Source organism: Sapajus apella, unplaced genomic scaffold (assembly GCF_009761245.1).
Source record: "Sapajus apella isolate SASKATOON/1434 unplaced genomic scaffold, GSC_monkey_1.0 scaffold14, whole genome shotgun sequence".
Lineage (NCBI taxonomy): Eukaryota > Metazoa > Chordata > Mammalia > Primates > Cebidae > Sapajus > Sapajus apella.
The window spans coordinates 1,263,490-1,287,415 of record NW_022436954.1 but is presented as its reverse complement, the minus strand read 5'-3'; the positions used below and the strand labels follow the sequence as shown (position 1 = coordinate 1,287,415).

The following is a 23,926-nucleotide window of genomic DNA, read 5'->3' as shown; positions in this document are numbered from 1 at the left end:
AGGGCATGGTGGGGTCTGTGGCCACGTGGAAAAGGCATGCCCACGTTTTGACCAAGGGGTGATCGTTGCTCAGCTCCAGCCTTCGGCTGGCAATGCTTCTGCCTTTTAAAGGAGAAGCAGGAAAGGCATAATTTTTACGTCAAATGTCTTTATTTTTTAAACATAACTGAGCCAAACAAGGCTCGTGTTTGTGTCACCTGTACCCCCACCCCAACCCCAGCCACAGGTTCTGTTCTAGGCTCCAGCCTGAGTCCTGGTCAATCTACAGACACCTCCAGGACATGCTCCTTGCTTCTGTCTGAAGACACGGTACAAATTTTAGAGCAAGAATACCAGGGTTCAAGGCCGGGTGTGGTCACTCACGACTATAATCCAGCACTTTGGGAGGCTGAGGCGAGCAGATCACTTCAGCTCAGGAGTTCAAGACCAGCCTGTCCAATGTGGTGAAACCCCATCTCTACTAAAAATGCAAAATTAGCCAGGCTTGGTGGCACACACCTATAGTCCTAGCTACTTGGGAGGCTGGAAAATTACTTGAACTCAAGAGGCCTCTGCAGTGAGCTGAGATCTCACCACTGCACTCCAGCCTGGGCAACAGAGCAAGACTCCATCTCCGGCAACAGGTTCTGATTGTATGAAAAGAATGCCAGCCACCAAGTTCTGTGACTTTAGGCAAGTTACTTAACCTCTCTGTGCCCCCATTTCTTCATCCATAAGATGGTACACTCTAATAATCAGACTTTTCACAACTACAGCTCTTATTTCCTTAAGGAAAACAAAATATCTGCTCAGAGAGTCGGTCCAGCATCATGGTTCCATGAACACTGGAGTCAGATAGAATGAGGTTCACATCCAGCGGCTGCTGTTCCCCTGCAGCTGACCCTGGGCACAGCACTCCGGCCTCTGAATGTCGGGGTTGTGAATGGCCTCAGCTTTGTAAATCTATGAATGGGAATCATCCCTCCTGCCTGCGGTCGTTGTGGAGATGAGGTTGACTGATGTCTGTAAAAGGCCAGCACGCAGATACGTCCTTGTTAACTGGTGACCTTGTTATGCTGCAGGCTGGGAGTGCAGAGCGGGCAAAGCCGGGGCGTCAGGGGGTGAGCATCGTGTTGGAAGCCAAGCCTGGGAAAGGGGAGGAGCCGCGGAGGCTGGGACAGGGAAGGTGCACTTGAGGCAGGGTTCTCCAGAGGGACAGAACGAATAGGCTATATTGTACGTATGAAGGGGGTTTATTCAGGAGGATCGACTCACACCATCACAAGGTCAAGCCCCAGACAGACGGTCTGCAAGTCAAGGAGCCAGGAAGCCAGTGGTGGATCAATCTGAGTGTCCAAATCTCAAAAGTCGGGCAGCTGACAGTGCAGCCTTCAGTCTGTGGCCGGAGGCCTGAGAGCCCCTGGCAGAACACCGGTGGGAGTCCAGGTGTCCAAAAGCTGGAGAACTTGGAGTCAGATGTCCAAGGGCAGGAAGCATCCAGCATGGGAGAAAGGTGAGGCGGGAAGACTCGGCGAGGGTGCTCTCCCACCTCCTCCCACCTGCTTTTTCCAGCTGCGCTGGCAGCAGAGGAGATGGTGCCCACCCGGGTCAGGAGTGGGTCTGCCTGTCCCCCTCTGCTGACTCAAATATTAATCTCCTCTAGCAACACCCTCACAGACACACCCACACAATACTTGGCATCCTTCAATCAAGTTCACACTCAATACTAACCATCACAGCAGGTAAACCGGCCGACTCTGCAGCTGTGCATTCAGCCAGCCCTCCCAGGCAGTGCTCAGCCCAAAAAAGAGTCGGAACAGAGCATGTTGCCCTGGGTGGGCAGAGGAGGACAGAGAGAGGCAGCTTCCAAAGCTTGGGGAAGGCGCCGCCGGGGGCCTTGCAGACCAGGCAGAGACCGGGGGACAGCTGGCCTCCCGCACCGCTCCAGAGCAGCGGCAGCGGACAAAGGACATCTTCAAAGAGGCGGAGATCTCCCTGCATTGCCTCCTGGGGAGGGTGCCCACCGCAGACAGGCCGCCCTCAGTGTCCGCCTCCTAATGGTCAGGGGCCCTGGGGGCTGGGGGCCTCCTCCTGAGCCCCCAGCGGCCCACCTCACCTGCCGCAGCCTCCGCGCTCAGTGCGTGTCTGCCGAGTGGCCGGGTTTCCAGCAGGTGTTTAAGCGGTAGCCCTTCCCTCGCCTGCGCAGGTCTGCATCGTGGCATCCCCAGGCTCCCTGGCTCTCCCTCTTCCCAGTAGTTTCAGCCAGTGGGAAGCCCTTTTGGGAGCTCAGAAGGCGGGAGGAAGGGAGCAGCCGAAATATTTCTCCCCATCTCCCTCCACTTGCTGGGACATCCCCAGCAATGACTGCGTCTTCTCCGGGCTCTGCCTCCCCTGGGAAGCCCCTCTTCCTCCGTGATCCCAGCTGCTTCTGAGCAGCTCCAATTTCTGGTTCCAGTATTGACACTGGGCACCTCCTACTGTCCTACCACCCTGAAACGGATGCCAGCTTCTGCCGTGGGTCATCTCTGGGTGGTCCCAGCATCCCCGCGTGGCTTCTCAGCTCTTCCATTGCCTGTGCGGGCAAGTCCCAGGGTTAAATCACCCCAGAGTGAAAGACCTATGCGGCAGGGTTGTCGGCGCTCCTATTTCCAGGCTGGGCCGGCTGACACAATGGCTAATCCTTTCGGTGGATGCATCCTAGACAAACCTGTGCACGCTCGGAAGCCCCATTCCCACCTCACCTTAATGGGAAGAGCTTCGTTACACGTAGACTAACGGCCTGTGAACCAGGTTCACGCCCGAGACTTGCGTTCTTTCCGGCCACACATTGCTTTCCATCAAGGACCACATTTGTGAATTCACCTTGCATGCCCACAGTCCTACAGCCCATTTTGTTTGCACATCAGTGCTGCTGCTTCTTAGATAAGCCATTTCATCCCTCCGAGCCTCAGTTTCCCCCTCTGTAAAATGGGGGTGAGGGGACTAGCACCTACCTCCCATGATCACTGTGAGGAGTAAATAACATTGGTGCTCCCTCACTGACACTCCAAGTCTGATTATTAGAAGGTACTATTTTATGGATGAGGAAACAGAGGCAAGAAAGACTAAGTAACTTGCCCAAGTTTACAGAGCTCTGTGGCTGGTACAGCTAGTGCTCGACTTATGACCACGATAGGTTCCTACAGGCCGGTCGTAACACGATTTGGTCGTACATTGAGTAGGCTATATGCATGCGGAGATGGTAGTGCTGCCGGAAGCTGGTCCGCACTGTCGTACGCCCAGCTGGGCAACGTTTGCGCTGCCAGACGCGGAGCAGTCGTGGCTAGCGATTGTGGTCGTAAAGTCGAATGGTCGTAAGTTGCATAGGTTGTAAGTCGATCAATACCTGTATTGAATTCTGGTGTTCTTGCCCTGAAATTTGTACTGAGCATCTTCAGGCAGATACAAGAGCCTTGTCCTGGGGGTGGTCTGTAGATTGACCAGCTCCCAACAGTGTCTGGCGTGGAACAGCTCAAGAATTGTGAGCTCCAGGGAACTCTGTGGCCATCCTGTCACTCTGCCTCTCAGCTTCTGCTGATTTTCTTTTGCAAGGAGAAGCATTCACGATAAACACTCCAGTCAGGGCCTCTTCTTTTGCACGCTGTGCACTTGCAAAAGTCACTCACTCAATGCACACTCAAGCAGCTGTCTGTGCCAGGCACCTCTGGGAGCTGAGGATCCGGGGAACGAGGCCCCATTCCTGCCCCACACACAAGTCACGAGACAGGGATCCCGATGCAAGGCAGCATGACACCGTGAGCGAGACAGACACAGGCTGAGGAAGGTCCCAAGAGGCACTGGGTTTTTCTCACACTGAGGGGAATGATCGGTGGCTTCCTGGAGGAGGCGGCATTTGAACCATGCTTTGTCTGTTGGGAATATGAAGCTGAATGCAGCAGCTGCCAGCGCAGTTCAGCAGGCAGACCCCTGGGGTGGTTTGAAGCCCGAGTGAGTCAGTGGCCTTGGCTCACCCCTCATTCCTCCTGACCTCCGAGCCAGGGTCACCGAGAGCAATGGTGCAGGAGAGTGGAGGCACAGGCTCTGGGCCAGGCTGCCCACCCCTCACTGACTGGCTGGGTAACCTCAGCCGGGACTTGAGTGTCCTGTGCCTCAGTTTCCTCATCTGTAAAAAGAGAGAATGATGGTTTCTGGCCCACAGGATTGGTGGGAGGGCTGAACTCATGAATTCACATGAAGTTCTTACCCCAGTATATCACCCTTGCTCACCAAGCACTGAGAAAAGAATTCCGGCCGGGCATGGTGGTTCACGCCTGAAATCCCAGTACTTTGGGAGGCCGAGGCGGGCAGATCACCTGAGGTCGGGAGATCGAGACCAGCCTGACCAACACGGTGAAGCCCCCGTCTCTACTAAAAATACAAAAATTAGCCGGGCATGGTGGTGCATGCCTGTAGTCCCAGCTTCTCGGGAGGCTGAGGCAGGAGAATTGCTTGAACCTGGGAGGCGGAGGTTGCAGTGAGCCGAGATTGCACCACTGCACTCCAGCCTGGGCAACAAGAGCACGACTCCGTCTCAGAAAAAAAGAAAAGAAAAGAAGAGAATGCCTTTATGTCATCGGGACTCTGGATTTCCCCCACAGCTGCCACCTTCATGGAGCACTGGAAGCGGAAGCAGATGAGGCTGAACTACCGCTGGGACCTCACGGGCTTCGAGGAGGAAGAGGTCAGTGGCTTTGGCGCCTTGCACATCACACCCTTCCCCCTTTCCCTTGCCCAGGACCTCCTTAGGACTCACATGGAAGCCCGGGGTCAAAAAGAGCCCCTGGTCCAAGCAAACGCAAGGCCGCCCACCACCCCACCCCACCGTCTGCCTCGCCGCGTATTGCCCTGGCATTCCAAATGCCCTCCGTGGCTGGAGTGACCGCTCCCTGTCTGCTGAAGCGTTTCCATCCCCATGCTCACATGGCACACCAGCCACCGGCGGTGGTTCATGCCAGGGCCCACCACACTGACTGTATCGTGTCTGGGGGCTGCCCGGGCTGTCGGCACCACCCGTGGGGGTGGAGAGGGAATGGACGCTGCCCGGGGACCTCCAAAAGTGGCCGTGAGCCCTTGCCTCCTCGACCTTCCCCAGAGCCAGCTCTGTGCCGGCAGCTGGGCGTGGCTGACGAGTGGGGACCGGTCCTTTACCAACATAGACGGAAAGGCAGCGCCGGGCATCTGCCTGCTCCAGAGAGAGAGACATTCAGTATTACGTGGCCCCTGGGCTGCCAGGTGACCTGCACTCCCAGGGATCCCAAGTCCGGCAGCAATTCCCTTCAGGGTCGGTGGGAGTGAAAAGGAGTGACAGTCCCCACAATCAGCCTTGGACCACAAGAGGCCACCCCATGCACATGCCATAAGGTGCAACCACGCAGGCTGCTATTTAATTTTATAAGACATGCTCCCCCTGTTTTTGGAGACAGGGTCTCCGTCTGTCACCTAAGCTGGAGTGCAATGGCATGACCACAGCTCACTGCGGCCTCAACCTCCCAGGCTCAAGCCATCCTCCCACTTCAGCCTCCTGGGTAGCTGGGGCCACAGGCACGCACAAGCACGCCTGGCTAATTGTTTGATTTTTGGTAATAGTTAGGGTCTGGCCGTGTCGCCCGGGTTACACTACACAGGCTCTTCCTTTTAAAAAGAGGAACTTCCATGCATTTTTATTGCAATGTGGACATTTCCTTTAAAAGATATTTTTCTTTTTTTTTTTGAGACGGAGTTTCGCTCTTGTTACCCAGGCTGGAGTGCAATGGCGCGATCTCGGCTCACCGCAACCTCCGCCTCCCGGGTTCAGGCAATTCTCCTGCCTCAGCCTCCTGAGTAGCAGGGATTACAGGCACGCGCCACCATGCCCAGCTAATTTTTTGTATTTTTAGTAGAGACGGGGTTTCACCATGTTGACCAGGATGGTCTCGATCTCTTGACCTCGTGATCCACCCGCCTCGGCCTCCCAAAGTGCTGGGATTACAGGCTTGAGCCACCACGCCCGGCCGATATTTTTCTTTTAAAGGATTTTTTTTTCTTTAAAAAAATTTTAACTTTTCTATGGTATTTTCTCACACAATCTGCTCCCTCTCAGACTGAATCCAAGGGTCACTCTTCAGAAAAATGTGGCAGCTCTGGGCTAACAATATTGTCAACAAGGAAGGGGATTAGAGTTTTCTGGGCGAGGCACAGCAGCTCAGAGGGCACAAGACGGGGCTCTGGGGCCAGGCTGCCTGAGTTCCGGCCAGATTTGATACCCGCCTTGCTGTGTGACCCCAGGAAAATCGCTTAACATCTCTGTACCAAAGCGTCCTCACTTGATAGCATTTGTGGGGTCTCAATGGGTCAATATATATCAAGCACTTAGTTCCCGGCCCAGCACAGAGTCAGTGCCCCGTAAATGGCTGCCCCGCTAGTGGCCGCTGGGCCACACCTTCACCCGCCCACACAACAGCCTCCCCGCTCCTCCTCAGCCGGTCTCATGATCCTGTCCACAAATGACCAGAGACCAACACAACCTGCCCACGGCACACAGCCCTGCAGGGCGGGGCCGGGACCCAGTCCACAGCCTTGTCCATGACGGGGCTCTCAGGGTGGCCTCTTTCCTTGCTGTTTCAGTTAGAAAGATTCAAATAGAAAAAAAAAAAAAAGCAGTTGTGGTCTTATTCAGAAGTCGATTTCAAATGTCCTTTCTGTGATGTCCCTGTGGCTGGGGGAAAGTTAGGGGGGCCCCAGTCTCCTTTGTTCAACCCCTTGGGGTTCCATTCCCTGATCTCCTGACACCGATGGCTTGGGAGCTTGATTATGGAGGTGACGACCGAAGTCACTGGGGACACGGTGACAAGGGGCCTGAATGAATTTCCCAAAGTGAGCCACTCACACCCCCCAACAGCTGGGCAGGGCCTCCTTTGTGAGTAATAATCTCAGGCCGCCCCTCCACGCAACCTGAACCCCAGACTCTGGCACTGAAGCAGAAGGACACTCGTGTCCCATCATGTGGCCCCTGTGTGCCTCAGCTGAGTCTAAGACGTTTCAGTCCAGCACTTAAATTTGGAAATTCGGGGAATGTCCAAAACCATGGGAGCTGCAAAGGCCACAGCCCACAGTGACCCTCAAGCAGCGGTGAACTTTCATGGAACCCAGGGTCCCCCGCCCATCCTGGCTCACCTGCCCCTGTTTACCTCCATCCTAGTTCTTAAGAAAACTGTCTTTAGTGGACAGGCCCTGTCTCTAAAATAACAACCTAAGTAATGACATCTTTGTGTTTTTGTTTTTACTTTTCTGGTTCCCTGAAGGAGGCTGTCAAGGTTTGGAATTTTTTGTCGCTCCCTCTTCTGTCTTCCCACGGCCTGTCTCCCTGGGAGCGGGGCCTTCTCTGGCACCTAATCTCTTTCTACTGTGCAGTTCCCGCAGTTCCTCCACTCGGGCGGGCTCTCTGCTTTCTTCCCACCTCGGTCTCTCCTAACTCGTTCTTCCCTTCCAGCGCCCTTCGCTGACCTGCTCTCAGCTCCCCAAGGCCTGGCACCTCTGGGCTGCCCGTGCTTGCCGACACTTACTGCATCTCTTCTGACCCCCACAGCTCCTCCATAGAATGTTCTCAGGGCCAGTTCATGGCTGGGTGTTCGCTGCAGCCTGGCACAGGCTTCTCCACCTCTAAGAGGACACAGAGGCCAGGTTCTGTGGCCCTCCCAATGGGCTGGGGTTCCCAACGAGTGGGATCACCCTGGGTCACCATCCAGACCACAAACGGGGAGAGGCGGGTTACACTGGAAATGTTCTCAGCAGCCAACTATGAACTGGACCCAAAGGGTGCCTGAGGCTAATCCAGGGGCTGATTTGCCAAGTATGCTGACGCTGAGGAGTCCAGACTCACAACTAACAAGGCCTCTGTCTCGACTTGGTTTCATTCACAGGATCATCCCAGAGCTGAATACGAAGCCAGAGTCTTGGAGAAGTCCCTGAAGAAAGAGTCCAAAAACAAAGAGGTATGGTGGCCACTGCGGGTTAACTTCCCCAGCAATAAACTGGGTTCATCAACAGTGTAGACCTGGGATCAGCCCAGATAACAAACATTGTAGGCTCTGTAAGCCTGGGTTGCAGCTACTCAACTCTGCCATGGTAGCAGCAAAAGGAGCATAGACAGTAGTAAATACATGGGCCTGTGTTCCATGAATTGTGTTCCAATAAAACTTTATTAGCAAAAACAGACAGGGGGCCAGATTTGGCCAAAGGGCTATAGTTTATCAAACCTGCTCTAGATCTCTCGTCTTGATGTGTCCTGAGGGTGATCTCAAATTTCAGCAAGCATTTCAACCACAAGAACCATGTGGCTTTGAACCCTCAAAGCTTTTTCACAGTACATTCTGCCTGTTCTATCGAAACGGAAGCCTTTGCCAAAGCAGCACCTGAGCAAAGGGCCAGTTCCTTGTTTCACTCAGACTGTGAGAATGAGGGAGAGACGTGTTTTGTGATGTTCTTGAGGCCACTGTCTGTTTATAATAAGCGTTTTTCTTTCTTCCCAAACCTCTCATTTAAATTAAGTCATGTGGCGGGGCGCAGTTGCTCACGCCTGTGATCCCAGTACTTTGGGAGGCCGAGACAGGCAGATCAGGACGTCAGATCAAGACCAGCCTGGCCAACATGGTGAAATCCCGTCTCTACTAAAGATACAAAAAATTAGCCAGGTGTGGTGGCACGCACCTATAATCCCAGCAACTCGGGAGGCTGAGGCAGGAGAATCACTTGAACCAGGGAGGCAGAGGTTGCAGTGAGCTGAGATCACACCATTGCACTCCAGCCTGGGCGACAGGGCCAGGATGAGACTCCATCTCAAAAAAACAAAAACCAAATTAAGTCATATGTGCTGCCAGAACTCTTGCAGACCTCCAGAGGCGCTTGCTGGGTTGGTTGGTTTGTTGGTTTTTTGAGACAGGGTCTCTCTCTGTCACTCAGGCTGGAGTGCGGTGGTGCAATCTCGGCTCACTGCAACCTCCGCCTCCCGGGTTCGAGCAAGTCTCGTGCCTCAGCCTCGAAGGTAGCTGGGATTACAGGTGCACGCCGCCACGCCCAGCTAATTGTTCATATTTCAGTAGAGACCGGGTTTCACGATATTGCTCAGGCTGGTCTCAAACTCTTGGCCTCAAGAGATCTGCCCGCCTCGGCTTCCCAAAGTTCTGGGATTACACACGTGAGCCACCATGCCCGGCAAGGGTTTTTAATGGTGTTTTTCACATGACGTGGGACAAGCAGACATGGAGCTGCTGGCCTTGTCAGCCTCCAGCGGAGCCTGGAGATGCCCGCATTGGCCCTCGGTGGGTGAGGACAGTCGAAGGAGTTCTCGCAGGTCCCGACTCTGTGTCCCATCTGCACTTTCAGCCTCAGGGACCGATCAGGACAAACCCCTGGGTTTGTCTTTTCCTTGTCAATGTGTCAGGGGACAGTGCTCACAGGTTCAAAGTGGCCGGGGGTTACACTTGCCAAAATCCCATCTGGAGGGCACAGTGGGTGCTCTGGAAAGCCTCCCCCCAGGGCCCAGCTCTTCAAATGCAATGAGAATCTGGGGTTCAGCTCGGTCCTTCTCCAGGCAGGAAGGAAGTATGTCTTTCTAAAGACCCCCGAGGATCTGAGCGGGACTCAAAGGTGTGCAGAATGCAACCACAAAAGCAGGAGTTCTCGCCCTAAGATAAAGAGACTGTCTGTCCAATCTAACACATCAGAGAGTCATGCCTGGGTGCACAGTGCCCTCTGCCCCAGCCCTTCAGGCCCTCTGCCCCTCATTCCCTCCTGAAGAAGCAAAAGGCCCATCTCTAAGGCCCTGCAAACGTCTGGCACGTTTTCAGGGTGGCGTCCCAGCCCCCAAGCCTGGCTGGAAATGTGTCAGGAGTCAGTGTCTGGCCCCCAAGACGGCCCACCCTGTGGCTGTGTGGTTGAACCTCTTAGAGTGAGCATGGGTGGGTATTTCATTCCTTCCTAAGGGGGAGAAAGGGGCTTTGTGGCACACACCATGTCCATTTAAGGCAAGGGACTTAACCAAGCCACAACATCAAATCTGAGCAGCGGGTGCTGGAAGGAAGCCACCTCTGGGATACAGGGTCCCTCTGCCTCGGTGGCCCGTGGCTTGGTTTCAGCCCAGGCTTTCTGATGACGTGAAAGTGACAGAGTCATGGGGGTTGATTTCTGCAGAGCGTAGAGGCACCCCCAGGCCCTGTCTGCTTCTGATGGGCCGTTTCCTTTATTCCTCCTCCGTTTCATTTGGCTCCCAGTGGCTGCTCTGTGGTTTTGATTTCCCCCCAGCTGTGGCACTGAATTTGTTTATTAAAAAGAGACCCACTACCTAATTGGCACATGAGTTTGGGCTTCTGGGCGTGGCTTCCTTCCTGCTGTCATAAGATGCTGGTGGTGACCGGCGCCTTTGCCCGCTACCTCCCGCTGGAATCCCGCCGCCGTCAGTGAGACGGGGCATCATGCGGTCCAGGGGAGGGTCTCTCCTGTCTCCTCCACCTTTGTTACAGATGTTCCTTCCCAGCCTGGGTCTCTGCCATCTCTCATTTGTTTAAAACGCCCAGAACCCGATTCAGCCTTGGCAGCGAGCTTACCGCTGGCACCAGGAGAGGCCAGCCTGCTGCCAAGATGGGGACGGTTCCCTGGGCCCCGCGGTCTGCGGCACTGCCTCCCGCTTCACCGCACCGTGCTGTCTTTCCCCCCACCCGCCCTCAGAAGCGCCGGCATATCCCAGAGGACTCAGCAAACAAATGGAAGCAGAGGGTTAAGACAGCCATGGCGGGGGTGAAATTGGTACTTTTCTATTTTGCGGGCAATGCGAGTCTTGACTGTTTGCAGACAATCAAAGGCGATCGTGTTTTTCCTCAACAAACTGTTGTATTTTTTTTTAACATTCACATCGTGTCTCTCTGCCTTCCTTCGGCACCCAGTGAGCCCGGCGTATAACGATGGCACTGCATGGCTATGGTGGGTGCGCGGGGTGGGGGCGGGGCGGGGGGCTCTGGCTTGATTTGGAGCTCGTGATACATGCTTGTCACAACTGCCTGCAAGTGTTCCTTGGTCTTCTCGTTAACACGCATGCCACCCACCCCTGGAATGAGTGGCCTCCTGTGTCATGCCCTGTCCGCATTCTGTGACCTGATACGTGCATTTTCCCGTCAAAAACTCCAACCCCTTTGAAACATCCCGGGTTAGTGATTGGGGCTTCTCCAGACCAAGCCAGCCTTGGATTCTGAGAGCCTTCAGGCCGTGTGTCACCGCAGACAACATTTTAACTTGTCATGCTAGCTGCTTGTTTCAACTTGCTCCACAAACGGAAAATAACTATTATGGTCTGCGTGGCACTGGGAAGACATCTTTGATCTTCTAGACCTAGAAGTGAGACTTTGAGCTGAAGAAATGGACTCCAAGGCCAGGCGTGGTGTCTCACTCCTGTAATCCCAGCACTTTGGGAGGTCGAGGCAGGCGGATCACGAGGTCAGGAGTTCGAGACCAGCCTGGCCAACATGGTGAAACCCCATCTCTACTAAAAATACAAAAGTTAGCCAGGCGTAGTAGCAGGTGCCTGTAGTCCCAGCTGCTTGGCAGGCTGAGGCAGGAGAATCGCTTGATCCCAGGAGGTGGAGGTTGCAGTGAGCCGAGATCACACCATTGCACTCCATCCTGGGCAAGACTCTGTCTAGCAAGACTCTGTCTCAAAAAAAAAAAAAAAGAAAGAAAGAAAGAAAAAGAAATGGACTTCAAGTCCACGTTTCTCCCAGTTGTGGGTCTAACCGTCTTTAGAAAGGCAGCTGGCATTTACAATGTCCCGTACACCGGGGAACCCCAGTGTGAACGGCTCTTACTCCTGTGACAGAGGTGATAAAGCCCCCAGTGCTTCTTGGAACCCTAGGCATTTGCACTGGCCAGTCACCAGCGAGCATTTTTGAAGGTTTTTCTGAGTATTTCTGTTGTACAAGCCGTCCCTGGGCCCATGCACGCACACGCACCCACGCTGACACACAGACGCGTCTCGCCGTGGTGGTTCCAGCCAGTGACCAGCATCGTTTTTTGTTGTAGACTGACAAAGTGAAGCTGACCTGGAGAGACCGGTTCCCAGCCTACCTCACCAACATGGTCTCCATTATCTTCATGGTAAGTTCCAGAAGGTTAAGGCCGGAGGAAGGCAGGGGAAACAGCAAGGAAATGATTGGTGTCGGCCGGGTGTAGGGGCTCATGCCTGTAATCCCAGCACTTTGGGAGGCTGAGGCAGGTGGATCACTTGAGGAGACCAACCTGGCCAACATGGTGAAACCGGGTCTCTATTAAACGCACAAAAATGAGCCGGGCGTGGTGGTGGACACCTGTAATCCCAGCTACTCTGGAGGCTGAGGCAGGAGAATCACGTGAACCCAGGAGGTGGAGGTTGCGGTGAGCCGAGATCACACCACTGCACTCCAGCCTGGGCGATAGACAGAGACTCTGTTGAAAAAAAAGAAAGAAAGAAAGAAAAGAAAAGGAAAAAACGAAGTGATTGGTGTCCCCCAAGCCCTGTTCAGCCTCGTGCGCGGTGGTGCCATTGGTTCCAGGGTGCATTGGCCCCATCTCCTCAGGGCAGTGGGTGGGTGGGGGAGACCCACCATTACCCCTAAAATGGGAAGAGACCAGGGTTTCAAAGTGACCAAAGTGTGGGGGCTCCACACGCGCAGGGAGAGCATGAGATGATTCCAGGTGGTCCCTGATACACAGCTTTCATTTTGAGAGACACCATTATTTAAGTATCTGGTAATTCAAGCCTGGGATTCAAAAATGTCATTTAAGATGAAATTAAAGACTTAAGAAAACCATTAAATTGGCTGGGCATGGTGGCTCACACCTATAATTCCAGCACTTTGGGAGGCCAAGGCAGGAGGATTGCTGAGCTCAGGAGTTTGAGACCAGCCCGAGCAACATGGCAAAACCAAAATACACAAATTAGCTGGCATGGTGGTGCACACCTGTGGTCCCAGCTATTTGGGAGGCTGTAGTGGGAGGATCGCTGGAGGCGGAGAAGTCGAGGCTGCAGTGAGCTGTGGCCAAGCCACTGCACTCCAGCCTGGGTGACAGAGCAGGACCCTGTCTCAAAAAGAAAAGAAAGAAAACCTGGGTATTTTGTGACCACAACATATCTTGAGTCCTGATACGGGCATCAGCATTAAATTAAGTAAAAATAAATTTTTCAAATTTAAAAAAAGAAAATCACTAAATAAGTAACATGCAGATAGGGCATGATAGTGCCACTCAGGGGGCTGCAAGCCTGTGGCATGGCTCGTGGGCAAACCACTTGTGGCTTTTAGGGGATTTCAATCCCGGGGACTTCAACCCCAAATGGATTCCGCCTCGGCCGCCTGCTAGCTGTGCTGCCATCACCCGCCAAGTGCTCGGAGCCAGCTGTGGTCCTGTCAGAAACGACCCTGGCCTCGTCCAGCCCCGCAGCTTGAAGTCAGAGCCTCCTGCGGCCGCCTGGCCCCGAGGCCTGGTACTCAGGGGCCCAGGTTGGCAGCTGTGCACTGAGGGCCTCACCACAGCGTCTCATCAGTCCTTGCTGCCACCCAGTCCTGGTACTGTCCCCCTCCCACTGATACAGAAACTGAGGCTGAAGGCTGCAGCCTCTCCTCCGGCGCCAGCCAGAGGCGGTTGCTGTGGTCACCATGTCGTCACTGACATATGCCTGCAGAAGCCACGCGTCAGCTGGACTGTCTGCTCCAAGATCCGTGCCATTCTGTAGGAGCTTGAAGAGACAGAGGCGGGGGCTGCCTTGTTCTCTAGGTTGAGTGAGGGGCCGAGGGCCCCAACCGAATCATGGAAGCAACGGGAGGACCCAGTGTCCCCTTGTGCCGTCAGGCACAGTAACAGGGACCCCGACCGACATAAGAAGTCCAGAGAAGGGTGGCCTCAGTGCTGGGGCTTGCTCTTCCCCCCTTACCTGGAGAAGGGGAGCCCCTCAGTGGGGGCCGGGGGCTGTTGTACTCTCTGGCGACTCGGTGGGAGGGCATCTGGCCTCTTTTTGAGGGGATGTGTCCCCTCTGGCCAGACGCCAGGCTAGGGGACTGGGGGATAACCCGGAGCCTTCCCATCGCTCACCCAGCAGAGGCTAGCCTGAGGTTCAGCCCCTCCTGCTGCAGAAGCAGCAGCACAGTCGCTGAAGGGCCAGTGAGGGGCTGGGAAGGAGGCGTCCATCTAGGGCTGGTCTGGTGGCTCCACGATGCCATCAGAGTCACAGGCCTCTCTGACCTTCTGCTCGCCTGTCCTAGGAGTGGGTCCACTCCCCGTCACAACATGGCTGCTGCACCTCCAACATCACTCCCACCCCCCAGGCCAGAAGAAGGGGAAGGGCAGGGGAAGAGATGGGCTGGGGAGGCAGCCCCTGTCTGAAGGAGCTTTCGCAGGAGACTCGCCACACCGCTGCTTGCATCTCATTGGTCAGAACTGTTTCACCTGGCCACCTGCTCTGCAGGGAAGCTGAGGAATGAGCACACTGCCGTCTCAGCAAGGCAGGATGGTGGAGGAAAGACAGAGAATATTGAATAGGGAACTAGCCGGCTCTTTTCCCGGCCCTTGACATCCTGGTAAGCCCCGGTCACAAGGGCTTCGTGGGGTTGAAGAGGACACAGCTTTGTCCTCAACTTGGGTGTCTGATTCCGTGAACAAATATTAGTTGAGCACCTAGGATGTGCCCCGCATGCTCCTGGTCCTGGAGACGCAGGTTCATTCCAGAGGGGAGATGGGCTAGGGAGACTGGAAGGGAGCCCGCTGCAGGGTGTGCCTGTCGTGGACCCGACTGCCCCATGGCAGGGCAGGGGACGTGCCCACTGGGGTGGAGGGCCTCCCTTGCTGAGTCACCCACAGGCCCAGTGCTCCACCTGCACCTCCACACGCTGGCACAGGGACAGACATCCTGGAGGCCTCTTGGCAGGACTGAGGGGTTTTCCGAGGAAAGCCCTAGTTCCCCAGAGCTGGCCAGGGAGTGGTCCCCACGCCTTGCAGCAGGGCGTGGCGTGGCTGCAGACATCTTCCTGGGCAGGGCGTGGTCACCATGTAGTCACTGGCATACGCCTGCAGAAGCCGGTGGTAACTGCCCAGAACGTGAAATAAGAGCTTTTCCAGATTTCCGAAAGCTGCAGACTCCCTCTGGGGCGAAGAGGCCCATCCCAAGCTGCAACTGAGGGACACACAGGTCAGCCCGGGCCTCCTGGGCCTGTCTGGGAGCCACCCGTGACCGTGCGAGCAAGGAGGAGACCTGCCTTCTGCACCCTTGCATGGGAGCAAATGTGCAATTTCCAGGGACATGGGGACACAGGGTGACAAGACAGAGCCTGTGTCCTGCGGGCGGATTGACGCCTGGGTGAGGAGCCTGGCTCTGGGTGTGCCCCTCCTGCCCAGCCCTCGCTGAGCTCAGGATGGGGCCTCCACACCCCTGGGCAGGGCAGGGCAGGGCGAGGGAGCCCAGACAGACAGCGGTGTGTGGAACAAGCTTGTCATTGTAGCCAGCTCCCACCAGTTTCTCAGGCAACCGCCAGCCCATGTTTTATGTGACATTCTGGTCCCACGGTAGGTTTGGCAAGAGGAGGGCTCTCTCTGGTGAGAGAGCCGGAAGGGTGCTGCTGGCTTCCGAGCAGACTGCAAGAAGGGACCTGACGCACCTCCAGCCAGCCCCGAAGCCCTGCCCCATCCCAGGCCGCACCCACCTCCTTTACCAGGGGAGGGCCCCTGGGAGGTGGCTGTGAGGGTGGCATGCTTCAGCCCTGCGCAGCATCTGAGGATGTCCCTGAGCTCACCATGGGTTGGGGGAGAAGCCCCCACCTGCAGTCCATCTGCTCTGGGAGAAGCCCCCACCCCACAGTCAGCCTGCTCTGGGACCAGTCACTGGCATTGTGGCCATACCGTGTCCTGGGCTCTGCTTGGACAGGGCACTTGGGCTCAGGGAAGATGGGAGCACAAAGATCTTGTGAACTGCAGGCTTGGGCAGACCCGCCTGGTAAATCCCAGCTCCTGAGCTGGGTGGCCCGGCCTGTCTGCGTAATCTCTCTGAACCTCAGTGTCCTTTTCCACAAAACAGAAACCAGCCCCTCGTCCATCTATCTCTGGTGGGTTAGTGCACAGAAAGCCCCTGGCATTTGGCAGGTGCCCAGGAAATGTCAGTCCTTGCTTTGACGCAGAAGAGCAGGAGGGGTGGGGGACAGCTGGGCTGAGGGAGTAGGTGGGGCAGGTCCAGGAGGGTCCTGGGTGGGTCCCCAACCAAGAGCACCCCTTCCCCCACTACAGATTGCGGTAACGTTTGCCATCGTCCTTGGCGTCATCATCTACAGAATCTCCATGGCTGCCGCCTTGGCCATGAACTCCTCCCCCTCCGTGCGGTCCAACATCCGGGTCACAGTCACGGCCACCGCGGTCATCATCAACCTAGTGGTCATCATCCTTCTGGACGAGGTGTACGGCTGCATAGCCCGGTGGCTCACCAAGATCGGTGAGTGCCCACACCCTGGGCGCTCTCGCCCTCGACTCAGGCGGCCCGAGCCACCTCCCTCTTGCTGTGCAAACTTCAGCTTGTCATGTACCTTCTCTGGGCCCTGGCTCCCTGTCTCTGAACGGAGATCCTGAGCACAGGCCCTGGCGCACCTGTGAGAGCCCACTAAGCGATGGCGCCAGTGGCCGGCGGAGGCTGAACCAGGCTGTTGGGGCCATCCCAGCTGCTGCCTCAGCGTCATCCTACCCCTCCCTCTAGAGGTTCCAAAGACGGAGAAGAGCTTTGAGGAGAGGCTGATCTTCAAGGCCTTCCTGCTGAAGTTTGTGAACTCTTACACCCCCATCTTCTACGTGGCTTTCTTCAAAGGCCGGTAGGGACATCATCAGCCTTTCCCTACCTCGCTTCTCCCAGGTCCAGGGGAGGACTCTCCCTCCCTACGGGTGGGGGGCACCTGGAGCCCAGGGAAGGGCAGACACCATGGCACCCACAGCCTATGAGGGTCAGGAAGAAGGCCTGGGCCCTGCTGAGGCTCCAGAGCAGCAGGACCCTGGGCAGCAGGGAGCCCAGGTGGCAGGGAGCCCAGGTGGCAGGGAGCCCAGGTGGCAGGGAGCCCGGGCAGTGAGGACCCGGGAGTGAGGGCCCTGGGCAGTGAGGGCCCCAGGCAGTGAGGACCTGGGAGTGAGGGCCCCGGGCGGTGAGGACCAGGGAGTGAGGGCCCTGGGCAGTGAGGGCCCCAGGCAGTGAGGGCCCTGGGCAGTGAGGACCCAGGAGTGAGGACCCCGGGCAGTGAGGGCCCTGGGTGGTGAGAGCCCTGGGCAGAGGAGAACCTGGGCAGTAAGGGCCCTGGGCAGTGAGGACCCTGGGCAGAGGGGACCCCAGGGACTCCAGACAGTGGGAAGCCCCAGCAGCAGGGAGTCCAGGCAGAGAACCCCAGAAGCCAGCTCCAGGCACCCCCACGACAGGTAGGGAGGAGTCCAGAGTGGGGACAGGGGAGAGGAGGCGTGGAAGTGCGCTGCTGGCCACCTGAGCCCTGTTCACAGCTCCTGGAGGAGTGAACCTTCCACACCTGGACCCTCAGGAGCCATACCAGGCTGTGGCGGGGCCTGCGGCTCACCCACGACAAGGTCCCCACCACCACTATTTCTGCAAGGGGCTGGCTGGGCTGATCTCAGAGCCCCCCTGAAAGGCTGCCTCCTCCGTATCATGTGATTGACCAGTGCCATGCCACTGTGGTCACCTTTTAGCAGATGCGATCAGCAGGGAGAGCAGCCTGTGGATGCCCTTGAGGTCCCTGCCTGCAGGACTCACATGCCACACAGTCCCCACTTGGGGGTCTCTCCCCCAACCAAGCCAAGGGCTCATGTCTCTAACGACCTTCTCCATCATTTCAGGTTTGTTGGACGCCCGGGAGACTACGTGTACATTTTCCATTACTTCCGAATGGAAGAGGTAACCGAGATTTTACTCATTTCCGGCAGCGCCTTCTGTTGTGCTCACCATTTGTCTGCACCGTGCACTTGGGGGAAGCAGCCGCAGCATATTTGTTCAGCAAAGAGCAGTTTCTTTCCGTCCTGATGGAACCTTTTCCATTCTCCTGACATGTCTGGGGCGGGGAAAGGGGGCTTTGATCTTATTCGGTGTGTTCGCACAGAATCACCTAGAAGGATAAAGCTGCTGTGGAGTTAAGGAAAGAAAAACAATGACATCTGGTATTCATTTCTTTTTCTGTGAGACTGAATATTTCTCTCTGGTTAAGATGCATTAATGAGGGCCAGTGCAGTGGCTTATGCCTGTAATCCCGGCACTTTGAGAGGCTGAGGTGAGTGGATCATGTGAGGTCAGGAGTTTGAGAGCAGCCTGGCCAACATGGTGAAACCCCATGTCTACTAAAAACACAAAAAATTAGCTGGACGTGGTGGTGCACGCCTGTAATCCCAGCTACTCGGGAGGCTGAGGCACACTTGAACCTGAAAGGCGGAGGTTGCAGTGAGCCGAGATTTGACCCTGCACTCCATCCTGGGCAACAGAGCAAGGGTCTGGCTCGAAAGAAAAAGATGAATTAGTGAGGACAAAACAGAACGCAGCTACATTTTTTAACTCGAAATTGAAATGCTTATCTCTTTACCTTCAAACGCCATGCTGGTGCCATTTGGTTTCTGCCCAGCCATTCTGGCCACAGAAGGTCTGGTTACACCAGCCTGGTTTTGCTGCTGTCTCGGCCATGGACTTGCTCCACTGTCTGTCCCATGACCAGGGGCTCCATCAGACTAAACCAGGGCCTCAGGGCCTGTCAGAGGTTCCGGTCTCAGCATTTCTAACCCACAGAGTAATTCAGCGTATCAGAAAATAAGAGAGTGGGTCTTCTTGATAAAGACCCTGTGGTATCGAGGATGGGGTGGATATCAGGTACAGGGCGATCTGACTGTCTGGAGTGCAGCCCTAGAGGTTCAACTACCTGAATGCAGGCCCCAGAGCAGCCCAAGACGTGGGCCTCCTCCATAGTAACAGCCGTCTGCTCCAAACTTGTGAAAAGCTCTTTCCTTTTTATATGATGTAGATGATCCCCTGTCACAATTGTCCCAGGTTAGAGAAGTCATATTTTGGAAATAGGTGTTGGAAATAGATGCTCGGTGCCACAAAGAAAAATCGGCACTGAGACAAAGGATCTTTCAGCAACGCAATTTTTACTTCCTGGACTGCAGGAAGGGTACCTCGCTAGCCATCTTGCCACAAGAGTACAAAGAACAAAGGGAAACACACAAATTCACCCCTCACGCATTTGGGGTCGCCCTTACTGCTGTGTCTGATCTCCCTTGGCTGGAGCCAGACCTCACAATCTAAACTAAAACCCGATTGGCTAATAACTTAAAACTTTTCTGAACGGGTAAAAGCCATGGAGAGCTGGGACATGCCTGTGAGCACGTCCAGCACAGATATCTTGGTGAAAGTACAAGGACATAGAATGTACTCCTGCCTGTAAGCACGGCGTGTCTAACAGCTCCAGAGGATAGGGCTTCACAGAGAGCTGCTAGCACACTTGTTCTTTAACAAGAAAGGAAACTTTAAAAAGGAGCTTTTCTACTTCTCACATTATAAAATCAGGCAAATGGTATAATTGCTTTTTTTGAAAGCATGGCCCTCCAAGACAAGTTTGGAGTATATTAGGTTTTATTTGAAACACAAAACGGGTTTACTGTGCCCCAGTGTTTCCTTTGCTCGGACAAGTTAAGCTTCCGGCCCACTTAGGTGTCTGACTGTCACCTGCTTGCCAGGTCCCTGGCGGCCTAAGGTGGCACAGGCCCACTGAGTCAGGGGCATTGGGCCTCAGAGGGGTGGCTGCTGCCTCCCGTGGGCTTGCCTGCAGTGCAGTGGCGGTGCAGAGCTGGTGGATGGTGACTGGTGCATGGGACTGGGCAGCGGCCCTGGGAAAAAGGAGGCGCTGTGCGGCCCCCCCCCCGCCCCTGCCTACTCCCTGGCAATGGACTCCCCGATCCCAGCCCCAGCCGCAAGCCCAGCAGCCTGTAGGTGGGGTGTGTCCGTTTCCTGGGGCTGCCGCAACTCAACCCCACAGACTGGGTGGCTTCAAATAACAGCGATTGAGTCTCACCGTCCTGAAGGACGGAAGCGCAACATGGAGGTGTTAGCCGGCCTGAGTTCCCTTCACGGGCTCTAGGGGAGGACCTGCTTCGCGTCCCCCAGCTTCTGGGGGCCACGGAAGTCCTCCTCGTTCCTTCGCTCGCCACGCCACCCTCTGCTGCCATCTTCACGCAGCCCCTCCTCTGTGCCCGCGCCTTCTCTTCTTCTGAGGATACCAGTCCTCAGGTGGGCGCCCACCCTGCCCCAGCATGACCCCACCTTGACTTGGCTACATCTGCAAAGACTTTTTCTGCAAATAAGGTCCCGTTCCCAGGTAGCGGGATTAGGACCTGAGCGTCTTTTTTTGGAGGACACAGGTCAACCCATGGCATGGGGGTGGGCCTCCCTGCAGGGCAGTGGCCCCTCTCCCGGTGTCCCTGCGGCGGGGCTGACGCTGCTGTCTGTCCACAGTGCGCGCCAGGGGGCTGCCTGATGGAGCTCTGCATCCAGCTCAGCATCATCATGCTGGGGAAGCAGCTGATCCAGAACAACCTGTTTGAGATCGGAATCCCGTGAGTGTGCCGAGGCCGTCAGACTGGCAGAGTGGGCGGGGTGGAGGGTGTGCCGGTGGCTTCTGCCGTGGTCTGGGTGGACGCAGGGCCTCAATCAAGATGGGGGCACCAGAAGCAGGGCGAGGAGGAGGACACAGAGGGAAGATGGGGCAAAAGCCACCCCAGGCCAGGCATGGTGGCTGATGCGTGTAATCCCAGCACTTTGGGATGCAGAGGCAGGCTGATTGCCTGAGCTCAGGAATCCGAGACCAGCCTGGGCAACATGGTGAAACCCCATCTCTACTTAAAATACAAAAAGTTAGCTAGGCATGGCGGCATGCACCTGTAGTCACAGCTACGAGGGAGGCTGAGGCAGGAGAATGGCTTGAACCCTGGAGGCAGAGGTTGCAGTGAGCTGAGATTGTGCCACTGCACTCCAGCCGGGGCCAAAAGAGCAAAACGCTGTCTCAAAAAAAAAAAAATCACTGGAGATGCCAGACCCGAGCCCCCAAACTCAGCTTCCTGCAAACCTAACTGCATGATGTCACGTCTCTCAGGAAGATGAAGAAGTTCATCCGCTACCTGAGGCTGAAGCGGCAGAGCCCCGCCCACCACGAGGAGAGCGTGAAGAGGAGGCAGCGGTACGAGGTGGACTACAACCTGGAGCCCTTCGCCGGCCTCACCCCAGAGTACATGGAAATGAGTGAGTGCCAGCTGGGGCAGGCGGGCGACGTCAAGCTAGAAACAGGCCAGCATGCCACTGGAGTGGGGCAGGGCCGCAGGGTGTGATGCCCCCAACCCCGCGGTGCCCAGCGTCCCTCCGGAAGCATCAGGCGGGGAGGAGGGAGATGCAGACCCTGGCATCCAGGTGCCACCCCCTTGGGTCAGCGGGCATGGCTGCTCTGGATGGAGTCCTGTCTTCCAGAGGCCCAGGTCAAGCAGCCGCCATCCCCAGGCATGGTCCTGTCAGCACAGCCCGACCCAGCCTCCGCTGTGCAGGTCTTCCTTCTGCCTCAGTCTCCCACACCAGCCGAGGGCACAGCCCTGCTAAGCTGCAGGGTCCTGCCTCACTTGGGACCCCCCCCCCATTCTGAGGTCCCTCCTGTCAGCCCCAGGGCCTTCAAGCACGGACTTTGGGTCTGTGAATCATCTCTGCTTCCCGACGGTGAGCTCCTGAGTTGCCGGAGCCAGGACTTGCTTACCTGTGGGATGGCTACAGCTGCCCCCAGCACAGAGCAGGTGCTCAAAGGAGACCCAGAGGTCGGGCCTTGCCCCCTCAATTGTGTGACTGGCCAGGAGGATGCCAAGGGATGGCACATACCTTTTGGGGGTGGGCAAAGGAGAGCTGGGAAGAGGACAGGTGTGGCCCGCACAGCTCTGGAGTCTCCCTGACCTGGCGCTTACCTCTCCCTCCTGCCTCCTGCACTCGCTCTGGGCATGCTGGCCTCCTTGCTGCTCCCCAGCCCCATGGAGCTCGGGTCACCCCAGGCACTAGATGTGCCCTCCCCCAGATGCCTGCACAGCTCACTCTCTCCCTGCCTCCCACCCTCGATTCAGAATGTTCCCCAACAGAGGAGTCTTCCCTGACCACTGTGTTTGAAAGGGGAAGCCTTCCTCGACACAGCCACAGCCCCTACCCTCCCCTGCTTGGGGTTCCTGCCCCCCAGAAAACAGCCCTCCCCCGTCACCCCTCTCCTGGCTCCCCTGGTAGGACGCCAGCCTGGCCCTCTCTTGCTCCTCATGCACTAGCCCTGTGCCTACAGCAGGTCCAGACATACAGTGGGCATTCAGTGTGTGTTTGCTGACTGGATAGGCAAAGGCAGTCTGGGAGATTCCTGCAGAGGGAGGTCCCAGCATGCAGTGCCCTGGCCACCAAGGTCAACTTCTCTACAATGCCGGCTCCCAGGCTTCTTCCTGGTCTGTTTGAGGTGAGACCTGGCAGGTGGCATTTTTATTTTATTTTATTTTATTTTTTGAGACAAAGTCTCGCTCTGTCACCCAGCCTGGAGTGCAATGGTACGATCTCAGCTCACTGCAACCTCCACCTCCCAGGTTCAAGCAATTCTCCTGCCTCAGCTTCCCGCGTAGCTGGGATTACAGGTACCCACCCCTACACCCGGCTAATTTTTGTATTTTTAGTAGAGACGACGGTTTACCACGTTAGTCAGGCTGGTCTCGAACTCCTGACCTCATGATCCGCCCACCTCAGCTTCTCAAAGTGCTGGGATTACAGGCGTGAGCCACCCTACCCAGCCAAGCAGGCTGCATTTTTAACAAAGGCCTGGGGGTAAGGGTACCTTCGAGGGCAGGGAGCGTTTCTGTTTCATTGCACTGCAGGTGCTGCCCTATGCCCGCATGTTGGCCAAATTGTCCACATGTCGCTCCTGCCTCCCAGATAATTGTGCAAGGTGCACCTTGCAGTTGACTGAGGAGGAGAGGACTCAAGTGTGGTGTTCTGTGGCTCCGCTTTGTTTTCTCCTGGAATGAAGGCCACGCTGAACAAGGGTCAGGCTGCTGGACAGGCGGGCGGCTCCCAGCTGTTTGACTCAGTGCTGGCCACATGGCCAGGAGGGCCAGGGTCTGGGAGGCGACCCCTCTGCCTGCAAGGCTGCCCCTTCCGCAGGAAACCCTAGATCCCAAGAAATCAGCACAGCCACGAGACTGGCAGCCCCTTCTCGGGATTTATTTTCCGAGTGGCCGGACGTTGCATCCTGAGTTCCTGATGGGATTTCTGGAGCAGGCACCTCCTCCCCACGTACACAGGAGGTGTCACCAGGCCCCACCCTGCCCCCACCCGCCAAGGCACATTTCTGCACCCACTGGGTTTCTCCCCATCCATCGGCTGCCAGTCTGTTCCTCCAAAGAAGGCCCAAGCCACGGATGTGGATAGATGGGGAGAACAAGCCCATCTGGGAATGCCCCACCTCCCCGGCCCCCAGCACCCTCCCTCCCTAGCGCCAGCCCTGGCGGCGTCTCCAGCTCCCGGGTCATGCCCTTAGTGCCAGAGTAGGCAGAGCCACTCAGAAGTGGGGAAGCCCACCCCGGTGGGTGACCCACAGCCTCGGGCCTCAGCACAGCACACACTGCCCCACATAAGCAATGCCTCATCCCCTCCAGGGACCTCAGGCAGGACCAGAGGCCTCCCACTCAGCCCACCTTTCCAGGGTGAGCGAGACAGCCCAGGGAGAGAATTTGCAGGGCAACCCCCACAGCCCATCCGACATGCTAACAATGCCCACACTCAGCCCGCCAAGCACACGGTGACATTCTGCCGGCTTCCTTGTTTACTGCCTGGCACCAAACACCCTTG

General features: G+C 56.3%; 1 protein-coding gene across 10 annotated transcripts in view; it reads left to right on the top strand.

The window, feature by feature from the left end:
* The window catches only part of ANO1 (anoctamin 1), a 205,658-nt gene that overhangs the window by 161,867 nt on the left and 19,865 nt on the right, over positions 1 to 23,926 (top strand). For 4 of the 10 annotated variants that reach the window (XM_032282524.1, XM_032282526.1, XM_032282523.1 and 1 more), the window contains 10 exons: positions 4,617 to 4,699; positions 7,299 to 7,310; positions 7,917 to 7,988; positions 10,720 to 10,797; positions 12,064 to 12,138; positions 16,288 to 16,489; positions 16,748 to 16,859; positions 17,881 to 17,938; positions 20,537 to 20,637; positions 21,174 to 21,319. In XM_032282524.1, coding sequence (XP_032138415.1) covers positions 4,617 to 4,699; positions 7,299 to 7,310; positions 7,917 to 7,988; positions 10,720 to 10,797; positions 12,064 to 12,138; positions 16,288 to 16,489; positions 16,748 to 16,859; positions 17,881 to 17,938; positions 20,537 to 20,637; positions 21,174 to 21,319 — 939 coding nt within the window. The remainder of the gene's footprint in view (positions 1 to 4,616; positions 4,700 to 7,298; positions 7,311 to 7,916; positions 7,989 to 10,719; positions 10,798 to 12,063; positions 12,139 to 16,287; positions 16,490 to 16,747; positions 16,860 to 17,880; positions 17,939 to 20,536; positions 20,638 to 21,173; positions 21,320 to 23,926) is intronic. The other 6 variants (XM_032282528.1, XM_032282525.1, XM_032282531.1 and 3 more) reach the window with 3 other exon arrangements.